Genomic DNA, 19,130 nt, shown 5'->3' on the forward strand with positions numbered 1-19,130 from the left:
GTGGCTAAAGAACGCACTAAAGGGGAAATTGTTGAAATTGACCAGGCGTTACACGAAAATTAATTCCCAGACTCCCAGCCTCGCTTGCGCGGGAAATGTGTAACTGTTATAATAAACATAACCTTATTCATGTTTCACCGTTAAAAGTTTAGAATACATATCATCTCCGTGGAACGAAACGATTACTTACATGAGTGATAAACCAGAGAACGACAGCAGTTCCCTACCTGTTCGTTTTTGGGGTCTGAATCCTTTATTTTGGACTCACATAAAATTGTTTGTAAAGGAGGTGCAGAGTTTGAAGGAATACACTGATTATAAAGGTAAGCTCACTGAACAGGGACATTCAATGATGAATGTGGATTGCATTTTCTCTTTACCTGATCCAGAAAATGAATTTCAGTCACTAAGATTCTGAGATTCCAAAAGTTTTATTTGTTTTGAAATTGCATGATGCTTTGTGTGGTGCTGTGAACCCTTTCATTCTCAATGTCTCACTAGTATAGTAATTCTCCTTACTGTCTACCATACATTTCATATGATGTTAGTTTAGAGAATTTGGTATTATATCAACTGAGGATCCTCTAATTGATATTTTTTTTTATTCTCATCACTTTTCAGCTTGATTTTGTATTGATACTGTAAGGAGAAAATCTGTCTTGAGGTTCCCTCAAAAACCTTAGCATATTGAAGACCATGGAATTCAAATCCATATCAACCTTCAGACCAAAACAACCCAAACATCATACTGTTTAAAGCAGCACATACCTATGTAGCTAATAGATTATATGAGATTTACCCCTTTCAGGTATATCATTAATAATCTTCCTCATCAACCCCCCAACTTCTGCCAAGAGGGATAGAGACATATTGGTTTAACCTTTCGCATGCCAGACTCCGGTCCCAGTTGTTTGAAAGCTAGTTAGGGCTAACCCAGGGTTTAATTTTAATCCAAGCTTCTATATTTCTCTGTTCAAATGCTGTTTGGGGATAATGTTCCCAATTCTTTTCATTTTAGAACATTCAATTAACAAATTGTACACAAATGGCCTTAAACTGAATTTCTTTTAAAGCTTTCAGATCTGAAATCAAATTTCACACTAACCCTTGATTATCTTAACCCAGCTCTCAACAACCTGGCCCAGGGAAAGAGAATATAGGTATTAACTTTCTAAAGAAACTGCGGTGCTGCATCCGAGGGAGGTATAACAAAATACTGTGGTTTTATCAATTGGGTTGATAATGTGAATTGGCCAAAGAAGTTAAGCCTTAGAAACCCTTTACTGTGTCCAATTTACATCATCATCAATTCAGTTAATAAAACCAAATTATCCAGGGAATGGGGTTTGAGCTCAAGCCCTGATGGAGACATTGTATTGTGTTCTTTGAGAGGACACTTCACTCTCCGAGTGCATCTCTCTACTTGGGAATGAGACTGGGAATTGGTAAACATTCAGCAAAACCAGACAAAATGTTGGATGGTACCCTGCGAGGAGCTAGCATCCCATCTGGCAGTACTACTCAGAGGGTCTCCCATACCCCTGTGTAAAACACATTTATGTAAAAATATTTGGCCTCTTCAGGCATCACTATAATATCCAAAATTCTTCAACTTTCACACAAAATTTGAGATGATTACATTTCACATTACAATAAAAAAAACAAATTCACGAATTAATTGTTTACTTTTCCTACTCTTGACCAGTCTTAATAAACAACATAAGATGATGTAACGTCTTATCTGATTTTTTCAAGAACCATTTGTGGTCTGTTTTATAACTTTTATCAATCCATGTGAATAAAGTAGTCAGAAATTCATCATGCCAAACAAAATTGCTCATGAATCAGGTTTAAATCAGCTCTTCATTTACAGGTATCAATTAAATAAAAAATTTGTTCACTTGGGCATGAATAAAGAAAAAGTGAAATCCTGATTCACCAGAAAGACAATCAACCAATCACTCTTAACCTTAGGCATTATTCTGAGTACTTTCATATTAATTTATCAATCAATGAATTGATTACAGTAACCCAGACAACAATTGACCATTTCCCATTTAAGTATATTAGAAAATCTCTCTGCAAAAGATATTCAATAACTTCATCGACAGTTTTGTTTAAAGTTTAACATAATTTGTACAAGTTTTCCATTTGTTTGTTTTTCTTGGAAATTTCATTGTGTTTTCCAACTCAGTCGGTAATCATACCTGTGATGAACAAAACATGCACCCACCTAGTGGTATTGGTTGCTAGATTCTGTTTAATTATATGTATAGCCACAAACCCAATTGGACACCCCTTACTCCTAATACTAAATTAAAATGACGTCTCTGGTTTAATATCCTTTTGTCAATTTTCTGCAATTTTCAACCCTGTAACTCCCAGGATCTGAATGTTAATTCTCCCCTGTAGCTGCTACACATTTCCTTGTAAATTAGTTATGAGAACTTGATGCTAAATCAAGATAGCAGCTTCTACCTGACAAGTTTGAATATTCTCATTACCTGTTTGCTGAAAAATGTATGGATATTGTAGGGAGAAGTTTTATGTTAATCACTTCTGGGAGTTAAAGGGTTATGGGTAGACTATGGAATTTGGATATTTTGTACATCTTTTAAAAATATATGGAAAAATGGGTGCAAGGTTTATATTTGTTGAAAGTCCATTTCTTCCCATTCTTTCATTGCTGATATGAAGTTATCATAACCTGCTCTTGCATCTTCTCCTGGTCTCTGGAGGTATCTTAAGGGAAATTTACGAATGGCAGACACTTTGCTTGCAATTGAATGCAAGTGGTCTGTACTGCAATTTGCAAACAGGTTCAGTTCTGGGATGAAATAGTGAGGACATGAGCAAGTCAGCAAAGAATGTAACAAATCATCCACCAAACCCAGAAAGCACAATGCAACATTCTCATCTGACCATCTGTCTGGTGGGTACCTTTCACTAGCCCAGAGAAGGAGAGTCTTCAAGTGATAAGTTGTAACAAGCTTACAAGTTGAGGTAATATTTTCTTTGATGGCCATTTTGAACATGCGGTAACAGTAGTTTCTGTTTCCAAGACCCTTGGCTCTCATCAGTTTTCCTTCAGCTGTGGAGAAAGAGATGCGCCACTCAAGTTCTTCATTGCCTCCTAGAGATGCCTTTGGCACAAGATAAAAGCCTCCTTGGACAATTTCTTGCACCAGATCCTGTGGAGGCCAAGCTCTTTTTCTTTCCAACCATTCCTGGCAGCATTTTGGCCAGCTGGTAAACTTAATTGCAGGAACCAAGTCAAATGATAATGACAGACCTCCATCCTCAAATGTCTCATCAATTTGAACAGCTGGCCCATGAGGTGCTACTTTCATTTCAGAATCTTCATTTCCTGGTGTTTTATTGTCAACCACATCCGAAAACATCTTGAGGTCATAAATTATTTGATAAATCTCGCTTCTGAACTTTGCAGCAGACAGGTAGCACTTGGAATTTCTAAATGTCGTTAGCTTTAACAAATCTTCCTCACTGTCATCTGAGAATGAAGGAACCACAAAATAATATCCTGGGTATTTCGTTTCGGCAATGCACTGGTCTTGATCTTCAAGTCCCAAAGCTGTATGCGATACACTCATCATGATATCATACTCAGGATTGACATGTACCACACTGATGTTATCCTCATAGCTTACTTCCGGGACTTGTGCTATTTCAACCGAGCTGCCAGTCAAGTCAAACTGCCATTTCAACCAAGACATGCTAGGGCTATCCCGCAAAACTACTTTAAGTAAAGCTTCGAATGTTGCTATGTATTGAAACTGGCTTATGACGTAATTCCAGTTTTGATCCAAACAAACAAGAAATGTCTCTACAAGTCTTTCTTGTAGTTCTCCGAGATCAAGACCAGAAACAAAGTCTGTAACTTTCAGTGCTCTACTTGCAGCCCCGTGCAGATTTTCCGTTTTTATTAAAACACTTCGGCTTTGTTCTTCACTAATAGCCTCAATTTCCTCTCGACTACTAAATCCAAAGTCGGTAATATACTTCTCGAGAGCTTTATTGGCGTCAACGTATGAAATGGCATGCTTTCTCCTCCTGTATGGATCGTCTAATCCTTCGGAAAACTTTACCAAAAACCGGAAGGGATTTTCACTTGATTCGCTAAACCAAATCAAATCATTTACTTCGAATTCCCACTCCATAAGATAACGAAAATAATTCCTAAACACTGGTTGAATCGGGCTTTCTCGACAATGGGTTTGAAGTCTCCCTTTTACGTTTCCAATTCATTAATCAACAATCTCGTATAACCCCGCCATCTTTAAGTAACGCGTTCCGAGGGGGACTGGTTCGGGTATGTTGAGAAGATTGAAGCGATAGCGCTGACCATGATGCACTATATAGCGCTCACACTACGGTATAATTTTTCCAAGAAATGAACTAATGTGTGTTTCCAATTATTTGATATGAAAGACTCATAATAAAATTGACTTGTTAATTTTCACGTTGACCAACTTTCAGTGACTCTTCCTCTTGCTCTCAAATTGGTCTTGCTGAATTTTAGCTTACATGTCTGGTGCAGCATAGTACCAAACCTTTGAGTGGGAGGACCTCCCCTTATGAGGGATCATGTGAAGTGAACCACTCCTCTGTCAGCTATGTGAGTTTGTGCTGGTTCAAAGGGTATGGTTTTTAATTTTCAAAGCAATGTTGGTCAGAAAATTGGTGCAAGCTTATTATGGTTGTGAATTATGTATGATTTTCAGAAGAACCATGATTTATCCCTTCAGCTAAAGTAAAAAATTTGAATAGTAGAGAAAAAGAAGAGATCAAAATATGTCATGGGAGTATCCACCCACCCCCACCCCCATGGAACCATTCCTCAGATGTTACTAATACGTTTTAGGATGAGTAAGTTTTCCTGATGTCGCTAATGTGTTATGTTCAGCATCTGAGTCAAGGTTGTTCCACAGTTTGAACTCCTGGCAGAGCTAGGCTGGAAGAACAAATGTGCCATTTTAATTCTATTCACTGCAATGCTGAGCATTAAATTTACTTAACTGAAACAAATTATGCTTAACAGAAGTTCTTGTTTGAACTTTGTATTTTACCTTTTTTTGTTTAAAAAAAAGGAAACCTCAAGTATGTGTTTCATTCCTGTATCAATAAAAGCAATATTGTTTTATTCAGGTATGTACAGGTATTCAAACAATTATCCAGTGGTAAGGGTGGAAGTCAGTGGATACATAGTAAGCATAGATTCAAGGGAAAAGCTAACAACCTATGGAGGTAGGTCAATTTTGATGGTTATCAAACTAAAAATTACCCTGAACATTTTTTTTGAATGCATTGATAAAAAATTTCAAGTGAGTATCAAAAGGTATTCCAAATTAAATTTTTTCCCTTCATTTTGCCCTGTGATTGGTCAAAAAATTCACACCATCCTCTTAACCAATTAGATTCAAAAGTAAGCCAATCACAACCACTCTTTTTTCTGGTCACTCATTTTTTCCCAAGTTCTAAGCAGCTTACTTGTTTTTACCTTTTATTATGTTCTTTTTAGTCTTTTGTGGTATTTTCTTTTCCTTTGACTTACAGTTCTGATTACTTTGGGTTTGGTTTTATGACACAAAATCAGCATACCCTCTTTTGTCCACTCCTGGGGTCAAAAGAGATGTAATATTTGATGTAGCATAACTATTCAAAGACTTGCTCCTTTCTCTTGGTCCTTGCTGGAATCATGATTCCTTCCCCATCATTCATCATAGCAAAATGAGGTTGTAGACAATAACCTTTTATTCATTTTTCATGACAAACTATGTAGTTGATGATGGGAGTGGCACAATTTCCTGTTGTAAGTGGCATTCCCAAGATCTTAACACAGGACAAGAATCCTATGACCTTGGTCAGCTGGTGACAGTGCAAGGAAAGATTTCTGTTTTCAGAGAGCAGAGGCAACTCACTATTGATCTGATCTGTATCCAAACATTTTATCGATTAAACTATACTGTTGTTTTGCATCATAAATGTGGTATGAGAGACAATTAAATTAGGTGCATGCAGTAAGAAAACATATATTCAAGGAGTTTCAAGGACTAATTATTAGTTGCTGCTGATGGTCAAATAAGGTAACAGTAAAGTCTGTACTCCAGCATATTGGCCCACCCAGTCGGAGCTTATCTTGGTTTCCAAGTGGCATAAAGTGATCAGGAGTATTACAACTCCACCCTGTATGAGAGTCCATTGCAAGGTTACCAAAGATTTTTTTTATGACCAGCAAACTGCTAGATAGCTTTATCAAAAATTTATTGACATCCCCTGATTCATGAGTTAAATATGTACTTTTCCTCTCCCACCATATCAAGTGGAGGGGTATTATGTTCAAGTTACACTTAATTTTTATCCTGGGTTTGTAAGCTCTTTCAAACTATTGACGAACTAAAAAATACTCTTTCAAATAAATCTTATCAAGGGTCATTACATTAAATAAGGTTCTTGAATAACTGTCTTGTCAAAAAGCTTCATGCAGTTAATAGCAACAACCTGTTAATGTTTTCCACTAGTCCTAGAATAGATCAGATGCTATTGTGGGAGGGAAATCAAAGAACAATTTACTTACCAGATAAATGGTGACAGGAAAATCTGACAGTTTGGCACCCCATGAATTGCATATTTCAATCTCTAATCTTCACTTTTGTGACAAAACCAAGTTTGCACTTGTGGAAACCATTTTGGAACAGTTAATATATAAATGACAACACTTAACTGTGATCAGATCCAGAGAAAGACCCTAATGCTGAAGTCCTCTTCTGGCTAGAAGCAGTCAATCTTGGCAACACAGTTTACAAAGAACCATTCACTCCTTCACTCAAAGATTTTCAAACAGAAAACAGCTCTGTATCAAAGGAAACAGAACTGAAAAAAGCTATTTTGACACACATTAAGGAAAATAAGATTGTAACATTCCAGTTTCAGACCTTATGCTTTGAGCCTGATATACAACAACTGGCAAGGGAGGCAGCAAAGCAAAAATGTACCAGTGAGGTAAGTTTAACCCTTTGACTCCTAAGGGTGACCAGAATCTAATTTCTCCCTACAGTATCTCCACTGACTTAAGACCATGAGTATCGAGACTGAAGGAAATGATCACCAACTAAAGTAGCTCTGGACCATTAAACAAATTCTCCTTGTCAGCACCTTGGGAAATGTATAGAGAACAGTATGGAGAATATGCCTACTGATGTTAGGCAACAATTACATGATCCTTAATTATTTTAGATAGCATTGATTTCACTTTAGTTTTTTTCCTTGTAATTGGTTGAGGAAACTTGTACCCGTCTATCAACCAATCAAATGGGAACATGGTGCACTTAGCATTTTTACCACAATACCTCTTTTATTTGCACTCATTGGCTCATAGTGGCTTGTACACTTTGAACTTCTTCATTGGCTCATAATGGCATGACTCCATTAAGAAAATTTCCTTGGTTTATTGAGTACAGTCAACTCTCTGCTAAAGGACACCCTCAATCAACAAAAATCTGACCTTTTAAGAACAACAGAACAACGAAGATTGGTTTTGTCAAATCTCCATTTTTCTGCAAGAAAGCAAGCTGTCTGTTCTTTTGATATTAATCCTTTAACCCCTAAGAGTGACTAACATCTAATTTCTCCTTACAATACAATGCCTAGCACAAACATTAAGGTCATGAGAATAAAGGAAATGATCACCCACTAAGAAGCTCTTGATTGTTGTAAAAATACTCCTTGGCATCACCTAGGGAAATGAATAGAAAACAGTATGGAGAATTTGTATACTGATGTTAGGGTTCATGGAGTTAAAGAGAGACTGACATGTGACTCTCCATAAGTGGACATCCACCCTATTTTTTCTTTAGTGTCCTCTTGTAGGAATAATTCTTGAGAGCTGACAGTTATACTGATGGCCACTTTTTCCAATTTCTGAGGATGGCTTTTCAAGAGAGCTAACTGTATTTGATTTGTACACAGTGTTCAAATTAATGGCCAAGGTTTTAAATTCAAAAAAATAATAATTTGACCTAAACAGGGGTTTTAAAACAAGCTGGTGATTGCCAGAGTCCTGCTAAATAAAACTAAGTATAAAACTCAAGTCCTACTTGATCACATGTCAACAGTTACACTGGTCAAAATAATCACCTTTTAGCCCTTAGTGAACTTTTCCCAATCCCCTACTTTTGCAGAGTCTGACGCCTTCAAAACATTTTGAGAGTCCCACTTTTACTTTGCTTAAGGTACAAAAGCTGGCTGTTACGTTAAACTGTGGGACCCCAAATTCCAGTTAATAATGGATTTCTGAACTCCACTTCCTGACACAATAGTGAATGTCTCACAATCTTTTCTTAGCTGAAATGTTTTTTCTCTCTTTTCATTCTCTTTCAGGAGGAAGCCAAAATATGGAATGATTCTCATGAAGCAAAGAAAGTTATTAGACATATAATCAAAGATCTTGAGAAAGATGGCTTGGTGTATCTTAAAGACTCAAGAAGAGATCTTTACCAGGTATAAAACTCTTTCTGTTACATGTTCATACTTGATATGCACCTCCATTGTACACAAGGGAGCTTGAAAATCAGAGAATATTCTGGCTGTTATCTGTCCATACTTAATATGCCCCTCCATTGTGTACAAGGGAGCTTGAAAATCAGAGAATATTCTGGCTGTTACCTGTCCATACTTGATATGCACCTCTGTATTATACAAGGGAGCTTGAAAATCAGATAATATTCTGGCTGTTACCTGTCCATACTTGATATGCACCTCTGTTGTGTATAAGGGAGCTTGAAAATCAAAGAATATTCTGGCTGCCAGAGTTTTCAGTGACTTTGTAGTTTTTGGTCTTTATTGTACCTCATGTTCATAATCATTTTTTGTAGGTTATAAGTCATGAACACAATCTTGGATCAGCAATTTTAAAGGCAATGAGCAAAATTGCAGGTAAACTTCAAGATAGAGAATTTACCCAATCCCTTCCTATTCATAATACCTGCCTAGCTGGCCTGATGGTAAGTGGGTCACTACATCATTCAATCAACAACTGCTTCTGACCCAGTAATTTCATCATTTAGCTAGCCAGTTTATGACCTGAGTGTCAGTGAATCAGTCAGTCAATGAGTCATTCAGTTAGTCCCTCAGTGATTCAGTCAGTTGGTCAGTCAGCAGTTTTGGCTGGAGTACTTACCACTTAAGAAGTCACAGCAACAGTTATGACCATGATACCCATTGAAATGAAGTTTGCTCCTTTGTCTTTTAGGACCATCAGGTTTCTCAATCTCTAAATGGGCCATTATAGATGTCCTTCATTCCTCAAACAAGTTTCAACATGTAACAATGAAACAGGTTGAGGAATCACTTGACAAACTTCTACAGAACAGTGATGTTTACAAACAGAGTGAGAATGAATACTGCTTAGTGTAACAGTCATAGAAAGTTCATCCAATACTTAGCTGTTTCATTGATACCAATTAAAAGAAATATGCTGGTCTAAACAGTTTTTTGGATCAATATCAGTGTCTGGGCAACTGCCCACCTACCCCTCCCCTAACCCAACATTAACCTTAACTTGTTGTCAATTGATTGTTGTTTAGTTAGGGGAGGGGTAGGTGAGTAGTTGCCCAGATACTGATATTGATCCAGTTTTTTTAAGCACAATGATTTTAAGCCATGCCAGTGAATAGATGGTATTCAAACAACTTAGTTGTTGAGTTTGTAAACAACAGAGACTAATTGCCCTGCAAACAAAGTTAGAGAGAACAAAGAATACATGATAAGGTCCTGTTTATTTATAACTGTCAAGGATACATACAGAAGGACAGGTTTTTTTGTATGTTTGGTTGAGTTTTTGTTATGAATGTACAATACTGAGAAAACCATGAAACTGCAAATTACAATAACTCTCCAATTTATTTGGGCTGTGCTTGTGACTTGCTATGCTTGAAAGAAGCTCTGGGAGCCAAAATGAAATTAAAAGTAATCACCGTCATGAAAATATCTGTTTGATATTAAAAATAAACCAACTTAGAATAGTTTATGAAGACTCTAGTGAGAAATATCCATAGTAAACCAATAAGCAAACAATCTTTTAACTGTTTAACTCCTATGATCTGATTGCTAATTCTCCCCTCTAGCTGCTAAACATTTTCTTTGTAAAGTAGCTGGGAGAATTTGGTGTTAGATCAAGATAACAACTTTAACCTAATAAGTTTGAGTATTCTCATTACCTGTTTGCTTGATAATATACTGATATTATTGGGAGAAGTTAGATGTTAATCACTTCTGGGAGTTAAAGGGTCAAGGCTGAATTGCACACACATTCTGATTGGTGTTTACTTGTGATCTATTGGAGGACTGATGCATAGATGACATCTTCATTAACAACATTTTGCATTTTTTATGATATAAACAGATAGATTTCATGTTGCCTTGGATCTGTACAGAAATAAATTACAGAAGACGTCAAATTTTGGTAAGAATATCAGGGATACACTCCCTGTGCGGCAACATGAAATCTATTTGCTATGTGTCTGTTTGGCATCATTCGCAACTACAGCTAAATAGAGAAAATGCCATTGCCTGGATGGAAAGAGTCAGTTATCAGAAGCAGCAACACCCACATTGAATGCTAGTTGTTCAGAATGCATTGCACTGCTACCCTTTTCTGACCAGATACTGGCACTAAGAAATAAGTTAGGAAAACTACAAGTGTATGGTTACCAGTTCATCAAAATTTCTGCAGTTTTTACGAGACATGTTTCAAAAGAAGTGTTGAACTTCATCACTCAACATCATCTTCATCCTCTTCACTGTTGGACTCTTCTGGACTTGACCCATCTTCTTCACTGCTGTCTTTCTCATCTTTTTCATCATTGCTCTCTTGTTCTGCTTCATTATCATCCTCTTTTAAATCTTCATCCTCGTCATCATTATCATTTTCTAGGTTTCCATCCTCTTCTTCAATTTCAGCAGCTTCTTCACCTTCATCGTCCTCATCACCCTCTTCTTCTTCTTCCTCTTCCTCTTCTGCCACAGCTGTGTCCAGCTGATTCATACGCATTTCCTGAAGAACCAAAACCATTATCATAAGTAATAACACAAACCAAGGTGCTATAAATAGCGACATGTAAACTTTTGACCTTGGTGCCTGATGAAGACTAGTAGGATAGCAGTCAAATTTTCCTGATCAATATACATATACAATTGATTATTCAATTCTTACATTGTGAGTCAGATTAACAGATTTTCTCTCTCCTCACAACATAAAATTATGAAACACATAAGCCCACCATTGACCTTTTCCCCACAATCAGTGACTTCAAATATATTTTCAACATAACTACTCCCCACCCAGGGCTGACAATAAGTCTGAAAGTAGATGGCAAATAAGAAATAGCAACCAGTAAGGTTACTGTGGATGCTCTGTTGTTTTGTCAGATTACAAGCTGGACTGTGAACTATTCTGTCAAGATGTCCCAGCCATACTGCTTAATTAGGACAAACCCTTAAACTAACTCTGAATTCAGAATCAAATCACACAGGTTCACCTGTTACAGGAAATTATGCATTCAATTTCACTAAAAACTGGAAAATGGCTGCTGTACTAATTTCTTCAAGTTAAAGGACTTCAGATTAATAATTGAATGTTATTTTTATCACCAATTATGGCAAAATTAAAGAAAAGTAGCAGGGATACGATGGCAGACTAGCTGGTGGTTGTGGCTGAGCTCTTTTTGATGGCTCCTCGCTCACCTGTGCCTTCTTTTCATTTTCATTCAATTCCCTGTGTTTCACCACCAGCTGAGAGACTGCTGATTGCACCCCACCAGCACCACCACGAACACGTCTCTTGCTCAGGTGAACTCTGCAATGAAATTTAATCACTGAATCACTGTGTACTGAAAAGTAAAAAATTCATATTCAATATCAAAGAGCCCTTGACCCCAAAGGGTGATTAACATCCAATTTCTCCTTACAACATCACCTCCAAATCACACATTAAGGTCATGAGAATAAAGGAAATGGTCACCAACTTGAGAAGCTCAGGATAATGAAACAAATTCTCCTCTTCAGCACCTAAGGGAGTGTATAGGGAACAGTACGAGGAGTATGCATACTGATGTTAAGGTGGTAAATCAGAACGTAGACCTTACCTTGTTACCAGTTCATCATAGAAAACTCCTTCTCCTTCTCGGAACACGAAGAAGTAGTTTTCCTAGAAATAATAAGAACAAATTAAGTTATTCTCACTGAAACTGCTACAGAAAGAAGAACATAAAACAGGAGAACAATTATGTCAATTAAACATCTCAAAAGTGACTCAAACCCTTTCCTCTTTACCTCATAACCCTTGGTGGCCTTGTTCTTTACATTCCAATTGTATTCACGTGCCATTTTGTACTCGTATCTGAGAAAAACAATATTGAGTTTGCAAAAATAGAATAAATATTCCCATGCAATCTGATTAATCTGATTTGGAAATGAAGACTCTAGGGGTTAAAAAATTCTCAACACCTGTATGTTTAATGCACCTAAAAATGTATCAGGTTGAAACTGTTTCTTAATCTGACCCAGTTTCTTGTAACTAAGGATGTGTGCAGCAGCTGAAGGGGAGAATTAACAATCAGATCTTGGGAGTTAACCCTGTAATTCCCATGAATGACTAAGACAGAATTTCTCCTTACAATATCAGTACAATATTAACCAGATAAGTGATGAGAATAAAGAAAACTATCAATTTGGGGATAATCAGTTGATCCAATACTAAATTCTCTGAACTAATGTTACAAGAATTGTATGGTTGACAATGAGGAGAATTAGAAATTTGATCTGGGAGTTAAAGGGTTAAAATGGTTAAAGTTGTATGATACAGAGTAAATGGATACTTAATGTAAAAGTACTCACTCTTCCTCCTCCATGTATTCTGTTTCACCTTCTTGGTCTCTTTTTCGTTTCCTGATTGTCTCTTTTGAGGGAAGGAAATATGCAACAAATTGATCTCCACTGGCATCCACCATACCTCTACAGGAAGAAAAAAAAATAGTCAGTTGAACTCAAAATGTGATTTAGTAAACACTGCTTAGAAAAGAAGGCATTTAGTATCAGGTATAGCAATGTGCTGGTTTCTGTAGTACAGCACTGACTGCAAACTTGTCATGATAGAGGAATCCCTGATTGAGCTAAATGACCTTTACCTAATCATTGCCTGCGACATTTCTTCATCCTCTGCTGGACCTCCTCTGCCTCTTGGGGTAGGGTCAGTATCAAATATAACATGAGCACAGGGCTGAGCCCACATCTAGAAATAAAAATTGAAAACACTTTTAAGTTGATTAATAATAACTATTAATAATAACAAGTATGATGCAGTTTGTGGAGAAAAATATTAATTTTGAGCCTTTGGTTGAGTCAAGTAAAGTAGACTGGGTTCAAAAGTTCCCTTCCTATTAGACAGGGACCATGTTAGTCTAATAAGTTTTTTTAAAGTTAATCACAGGCTTGGTTATTTACATAAGATCTAACCAAAACTGCCATTTCATGCAAGCAGTAGACCTCTGTGATTTTCCAAAAGAGGGTTGATTTGATTAAATAAATTTCCTTCCACTGTCAGCTTTCGGCCCTCTTGACACAGTTCATAAAAATAAATGTTCAGATAAAAGGTTGGGTTAAACTGAAGATGGATTAGAATACTGTTTTGCAAAACAACAGCTAAACTCTGTTAAAATGACTGGCCCTTAAACACTTTGCAAACCAGGTGAAGTCACTCTACACTTCTGTGATTGCATATTTATAGATGTAATCACTATCAAGGAGATATCAAATGTTAACCATTTGTGGCCAAATGACCAAAAAGTGTGGGACATAATGGTTTTGTTTAATTCTGTTGCAACCCTTAAAATCAAATGCTTAATCTACTGACCTCTTGTAAATTAACAAATGACAAGTTAGTAAAAGACACATTAAGTGCGAAAAGTCACTGAAGAACAATATTATTATACAATTATTTATTTACCTGGAAATCTGGAAACACTGGAAGAACTTCCAGAGGTGTTACACCAGGCTTTGTTGGATGGCGTAGAATCTGAAAAAATTCAGACAAAGTTTGAAAAGCAGGTCACAGAGGCTTCAACACTTTCTTTAAACAGGATGAACCTTCAAAACACTAAAATGATTTTTCAAGTCTATATGAACAAGGATTTGTAACATACAAGAACTAAAGCTATGCTTAACAATTGTCAAGAGTAATTATCAAACTCTATAAATGAGGTTTTTTTGGTCAATGCAGACCTGGTTGTACAGTAATGCACCACATGACTGAATATGCCCTGGAAAAAGCTGCCAAATGCTTAACTAAATAGGGTGCACTTTTCATCAGTTTACCTGCATAATAACCCACATGTAAAAAAAAATTTCTTTGTTTCTCGGAACATAATTCCACTAACAATAACTGTTCAAGTACGTTTTCATTCCAAATGGGGGCCTTTGTTCAAATGTCTTTAGATGTTCATGGTCACTTACTGGTCTTTGAGCAGCATCAAATGTGCTTTCAATGGCAGAAATCTGACTTTCACGGTCCTACAAGAAAAATAAAGAGGAAAAAACTTGAGCCTTACTGCTGCTTCTTTGTTCCTCATAAACTAAATTATAAAAGATAAGTTTATATTCAGTGAATTATAAGTCACCTTGTAAATATCTGTGCCTTGGAATTTCTTTTTCACATTGAATCCAACCCTGGAAACAGGCAAAAAAACTTAATACATAAATTTACAAAATATAGACAAATGTCACACATACCACAAGAACATGACTCACTTTGTCTCCACCATTTCATTACTGGTACGACTTCTGTTGTACTCAGTTGAAATGTATTCAGTTCTTCTCAGCCAGGACACATTCTTGTTATGATGGGCTGTCCTGTAAACAACAGAAAGATGGATAACGGAGTAAATTTCTAAAAACACTGTGGTGCTGCTTCAGTGGGAGAATATAACAGGGTAATATGGTTTTCGTAAACTGAGTTGATAATGTAAATTGGCCATCATAAGGAGTTACAAAGCTGAAGTTTCATGTGTTAGCCCTTCGCCATTTGCTTTGACAAAGGGCTAACACTCAAAATGTTAGCCTTGTGAATATTTATGGTGATGGATTTATGTTATTAACTCAGTTGATAATATCAAATTACCTTGAAACAGAAAGATGGTATGAGTTTGCAAACTAAGTATCAGTTTCATTAAAATCACAAAATTTTTTGATGTACTTGTCAAATGTCTTAGCAATTATTTTCTTGATAGGATTCTCTGGGTGGACTTAACCCTTTCCTCCCACAAGTGACCAAAAAGTCAATTTCTCCCTACAATGTTGTTACATTTTCAAGTAAATGCAAGGAGAAGAGAGGAAATAAATTTTAGGATGTTGTTGGATGGTTAGTATGGAGTAAAGTGAAGAGAATTGGTATCTTGATCTTTGGAGTGAAAGGCTGAAGGAGGTTTTGCTTCAGTTATTATTTCAATGCAAAAGGAATGTAATCTGTTGCAAGGAAAACTATTAAAAGATTTAGTGGCCAACTGGTAAAAGCACTGATGAGCTTGATTCTTTAGAGGGGGGGGGAGGGGGACTCACTGAGGTAGGGATGGACTTGTAAAGGGTGGGGGGGTGGCACCCAAGCAATGGGGCAAAACCTTCAGATACTTCTAGATGGGACCACTGTATTGTGTTCTTGGGCAAAAAACTTTTAGTCTCCCAGTGCCTGTCTTCAACCATGAGTGTAATGAACTAATTGGTTTTAATAAAAGCCAGTTACCAGTAGTCTTCTGCCAACAATAAGACCTCTTCTTACCATCTGTTTACCCTGAGAGCAGGCTCTTCTGTTTGGGTATCCCCCTACTGCTCTTTTCCAGTAACAATGTGCCTATTACACTGTTGGCAGCAGCTTATGGAAAAAGTTATGGAAACCCCTGGAACTGCATGTAAATACTAAGGGATACCCTGGAATAGGCTGGGATCTCATCTGGGAAGAGTACATGAGGACTACTCAAATACATCTACTATGCAGACTATTTTCCTTTTTACAATGGAGACAACACAGATGACCCAGATACAGTTCAAACCCTAACAAATCCTCAAATGATCCAGCATCCTATGTATTGAACCATGACCACTAAAGGAAGATATAAATGGTAAATAAAATAAGCTATATCGACAGAAATCATGACATAAATACCGTTTTTTATCTGGCAAGTTCACTGGTTCTTCTTCTAATAACTTCTCATCATCAGGATCAAGAGAAACTGCAATTCAACCAAAATTAAAATCATAACATCATTAACCCTCTGACTCCCTGAAGCGATTAACATGTAACTTCTCCCTACAATATCCATACAATATCCTGCAAACAGGTAAAAAGAATACTCAAACTTATCAGGTAGAAATTGTTTTTCTTGATCTAACAGCAAATTCCCACAGCTTATTACAAGGAAATGTGTAGCTGCTGGAAAGGAGAATTTACAACCAGATCTTGAGAGTTTAAGGTTAAGTATGATAAGTAATACAAGTTTATTTTTTTCTTCACTTTTTAAGGGTAATGCACCTGCGGAGTAAAACATATGATATTGAAAGTGATCTTTGCAAAAATGAACATGGTGACCAGCACCCAGTTGGATTGTTAGCTTAGTAGGTGGAGCACTGCACTGGTATCGCAGAGGTCATGGGTTTGAATCCCATACAGGCCTGAATTTTTTGGGGTCTTATTTTTATTACTGCTTAAGAAGTGTTCATGATGGCAAAGATTGCTTTCAATTTCATTTCTCAAATTGCAGTTCACATATCTGATTTTCATATATTCACAGTCATTAAAACATGATACAGAATAACATAATCTTTCTCTAGCAATGGATGTATTTATTTTAAACAGAAAATAAAAATTGTTGAAAATTTACCATTATGATCTATAGCATAGGTGTCTGGGTTGATAAGATCAATATTGACCCCTAGGTCCACCTCTGTCAACATTTCATGCCTGTAGTTTTTCTCCAATGTTGTTGGTTTATAATCCACAAACCTGGCAATAAATCCAAGTACACTGTTTAATTAAGCGTAAAATTAATATTAAACATTAAGACTAAACTTGCAAAATAAAAATGTCATGCCTAAACACTGACATTTTGTTTACTTTTTTTTAATATGTTTTATCTTGTTTGTACTCATTGCATGCCATTGCATTAATGATGTTTAGGTCATGGGATTTACGTGACCTCATGGTTGAGAAATGTAAAAATAAATGGTAGAGTTCTGGTAGTGCCCAGGCTTAGGAAATTTACCAGTAACCTTGCCTGGCTGGGGTGACGAATTTGAACCAAAGGGGTTTAGTCTTTCCAGCAGAATACAAGCGTTATATCTCTAATATTGAAGTATTTTACAGTACATAGTTCACTTTACAAGGAAATGTTCAGAAGAAAAGTTCAATGTGTAGAAAGTCATGGTTGCTGACGTCACATTCAGAAAAACATGCGTAAGGTATCTGAACACAATTTTGGCCCCTGGGGTGGGAATTTAAACAAACAAATCTTCAAAAGTTTAAAAGCCCAAGTGGTTACTTGAAGTGGGGGGTGGGGGTGGGGGGGGGGAGGAAGGTCAAAGCTTCAAATTGATCAATGCATCATGCTTACAGTAATTGGATAAAAAAATAGTAAATGCCAAACAATTGAGTGCCTTTGGAACTACTGCTTTGGTTTGGAATAGCATAGGGTTACATGTATAAGCTAACCTTTCCTTTTACACTAACATACTATACTAAAATCAGCTTTATTGGCACTTTTTATTTTTCACTGAACCCTTTAACTCCCAGATTGAATTTCTAATTCTCCTTACTGGCAACCATACATTTCTTATAATGTCAGTGTGGAGAATTTAGTATTGGATCAACTAATTATCCCCAAATTGATATTTTTCTTTATTCTCATCACTTATCTGGTTGATATTGCATTGATATTGTAAGGAGAAATTCTGTCTTGGTCACTCATGGGAGTTAAAGGGTTAATATGTAACTTGTGTATGCACATGAAACTGAATTTTCTCTTTTAATTACTATTTTGCTCTTGTAAAATGTATAACTAATTCTAAATTACCTGTTTGATTCAAAAGGATAAGCAATGAACTTGGCATCAAAAGGAATATCTGGTAGATTGTTGTTATATTTAACCCGGGAAACAAAATCAGCCTTGCTGCAAATAAGAACACGCAGAGAAAAACAATTGTTGATAATTTGACAGAGAAATTGAAGGAATAAGGTAAATTTTTTTTCAATTTTAGATGAACTAATTAAGTGAAGAATAGTTAACAATCTAGTAAAAAGCTTACCTTACTGTTTGACGCAATGAACTTTGCCTGCAAAAGACGTAACATACAGGGTTACACCATTTTCTTGAGCAAATTTCAAAGTGAGACAGAATAACATCCTTTGTCGATCCCTACATCACTTCATACTGAAAGTAACCACGAAATCTGCTGGCTGGCGGGTTAGTCTGACACATCAGTTCAGAACTACCTTACTAACTATTGTTAACCTGAGAGCAGTTAACGCAGAATATTATTTTGCATGAAGAAACAAACAACGAGCAACAGCGCTAGCATTGCAACAAACTTTACGTCGCTGTCACTTTTCTCTCAGCTGGTCTAACCTTCTGTCCTGATCTCTGTTCTTTTGTCCATCCTGGATTGTTGGGGGCATCTTGAATACGGACAGATTCCAAAGAAGATGAAAACACCTCTTAAAACACTCGCTATGGCTCTACATGACTACAAGGTAACACATGTGCACCGTTCCCAAACTAAATCCAAGATGGCTACCTGCGGGTTGAGTAGAACTGGTAATGAGGCTAGACCCAGTGTCTGCGCCGTAAACAGGATAATTGATAACAGACTGCTCCGGTAAGTGGTTCACGTCTCCGATATTCCGAAAATTTATTGTTGCGTTACTTGCCGGCCAACCCCGAAATAGATTGGAAACATCATAAAGAGAAATAAAATCTTGTGCACATCGATTCTTTCTAAGGCTTTTTTGAAGCAAACAACTTACAATATTCAGGTGGCGAAACTAATGAGTACCCTTTGTCTGACACAATGTG

The 19,130-nt window shown here is 36.7% G+C and overlaps 3 protein-coding genes across 5 annotated transcripts; 1 reads left to right on the top strand and 2 right to left on the bottom strand.

Moving 5' to 3' along the window:
* The first annotated feature begins 85 nt into the window (after positions 1-85).
* On the top strand, positions 86-9,803 carry LOC131779663 (CST complex subunit STN1). 3 transcript variants are annotated; one of them, XM_059096231.2, is made up of 7 exons: positions 86-323; positions 5,167-5,265; positions 5,801-5,953; positions 6,752-7,020; positions 8,398-8,517; positions 8,892-8,952; positions 9,269-9,803. In XM_059096231.2, the coding sequence occupies exons 1-7, from the start codon at positions 191-193 to the stop codon at positions 9,430-9,432; spliced, it is 999 nt and encodes a 332-aa protein (XP_058952214.2). In that variant the 5' UTR covers positions 86-190; the 3' UTR covers positions 9,433-9,803. The 3 variants fall into 3 exon arrangements, with proteins under 3 accessions (XP_058952214.2, XP_058952215.2, XP_058952216.2); XM_059096232.2 differs by lacking the exon at positions 86-323 and adding an exon at positions 4,101-4,659; XM_059096233.2 differs by lacking the exon at positions 86-323 and adding an exon at positions 4,101-4,636.
* LOC131779662 (cyclic GMP-AMP synthase-like receptor 1) lies at positions 432-4,301 on the bottom strand. The gene has a single exon (XM_059096230.2). The coding sequence runs from the start codon at positions 4,176-4,178 to the stop codon at positions 2,646-2,648; it is 1,533 nt and encodes a 510-aa protein (XP_058952213.2). The 5' UTR covers positions 4,179-4,301; the 3' UTR covers positions 432-2,645.
* Positions 9,778-18,843, bottom strand: LOC131779672 (RNA polymerase II-associated factor 1 homolog). Its single transcript, XM_059096248.2, has 15 exons — positions 18,684-18,843; positions 18,364-18,390; positions 18,132-18,227; positions 16,944-17,065; positions 16,229-16,295; positions 14,821-14,922; positions 14,691-14,739; positions 14,527-14,583; positions 14,021-14,089; positions 13,203-13,306; positions 12,913-13,029; positions 12,349-12,415; positions 12,162-12,223; positions 11,761-11,872; positions 9,778-11,071 (listed from the first exon to the last, which is right to left on the bottom strand). Exons 1-15 carry the CDS (start codon positions 18,731-18,733, stop codon positions 10,790-10,792), a joined length of 1,383 nt encoding a protein of 460 aa, XP_058952231.1. The 5' UTR covers positions 18,734-18,843; the 3' UTR covers positions 9,778-10,789.
* Positions 18,844-19,130: the final 287 nt, after the last annotated feature.

Source organism: Pocillopora verrucosa, chromosome 7 (assembly GCF_036669915.1).
Source record: "Pocillopora verrucosa isolate sample1 chromosome 7, ASM3666991v2, whole genome shotgun sequence".
Lineage (NCBI taxonomy): Eukaryota > Metazoa > Cnidaria > Anthozoa > Scleractinia > Pocilloporidae > Pocillopora > Pocillopora verrucosa.

Excerpts from the sequence above, each read along its gene's own strand:
- LOC131779662 (XM_059096230.2), bottom strand. The coding sequence starts at position 4,178 with ATGGAGTGGGAATTCGAAGTAAATGATTTGATTTGGTTTAGCGAATCA.
- LOC131779672 (XM_059096248.2), bottom strand. The coding sequence starts at position 18,733 with ATGCCCCCAACAATCCAGGATGGACAAAAGAACAGAGATCAGGACAGA. Across the intron at positions 14,923-16,228 it reads AACTTGCCAGATAAAAAACG|GACAGCCCATCATAACAAGA; the intron begins GTATTTATGTCA and ends TGTTGTTTACAG. Across the intron at positions 12,224-12,348 it reads AGGCCACCAAGGGTTATGAG|GAAAACTACTTCTTCGTGTT; the intron begins GTAAAGAGGAAA and ends TATTATTTCTAG.
- LOC131779663 (XM_059096231.2), top strand. The coding sequence starts at position 191 with ATGAGTGATAAACCAGAGAACGACAGCAGTTCCCTACCTGTTCGTTTT. Across the intron at positions 7,021-8,397 it reads AGCAAAAATGTACCAGTGAG|GAGGAAGCCAAAATATGGAA; the intron begins GTAAGTTTAACC and ends ATTCTCTTTCAG. Across the intron at positions 8,518-8,891 it reads CAAGAAGAGATCTTTACCAG|GTTATAAGTCATGAACACAA; the intron begins GTATAAAACTCT and ends CATTTTTTGTAG.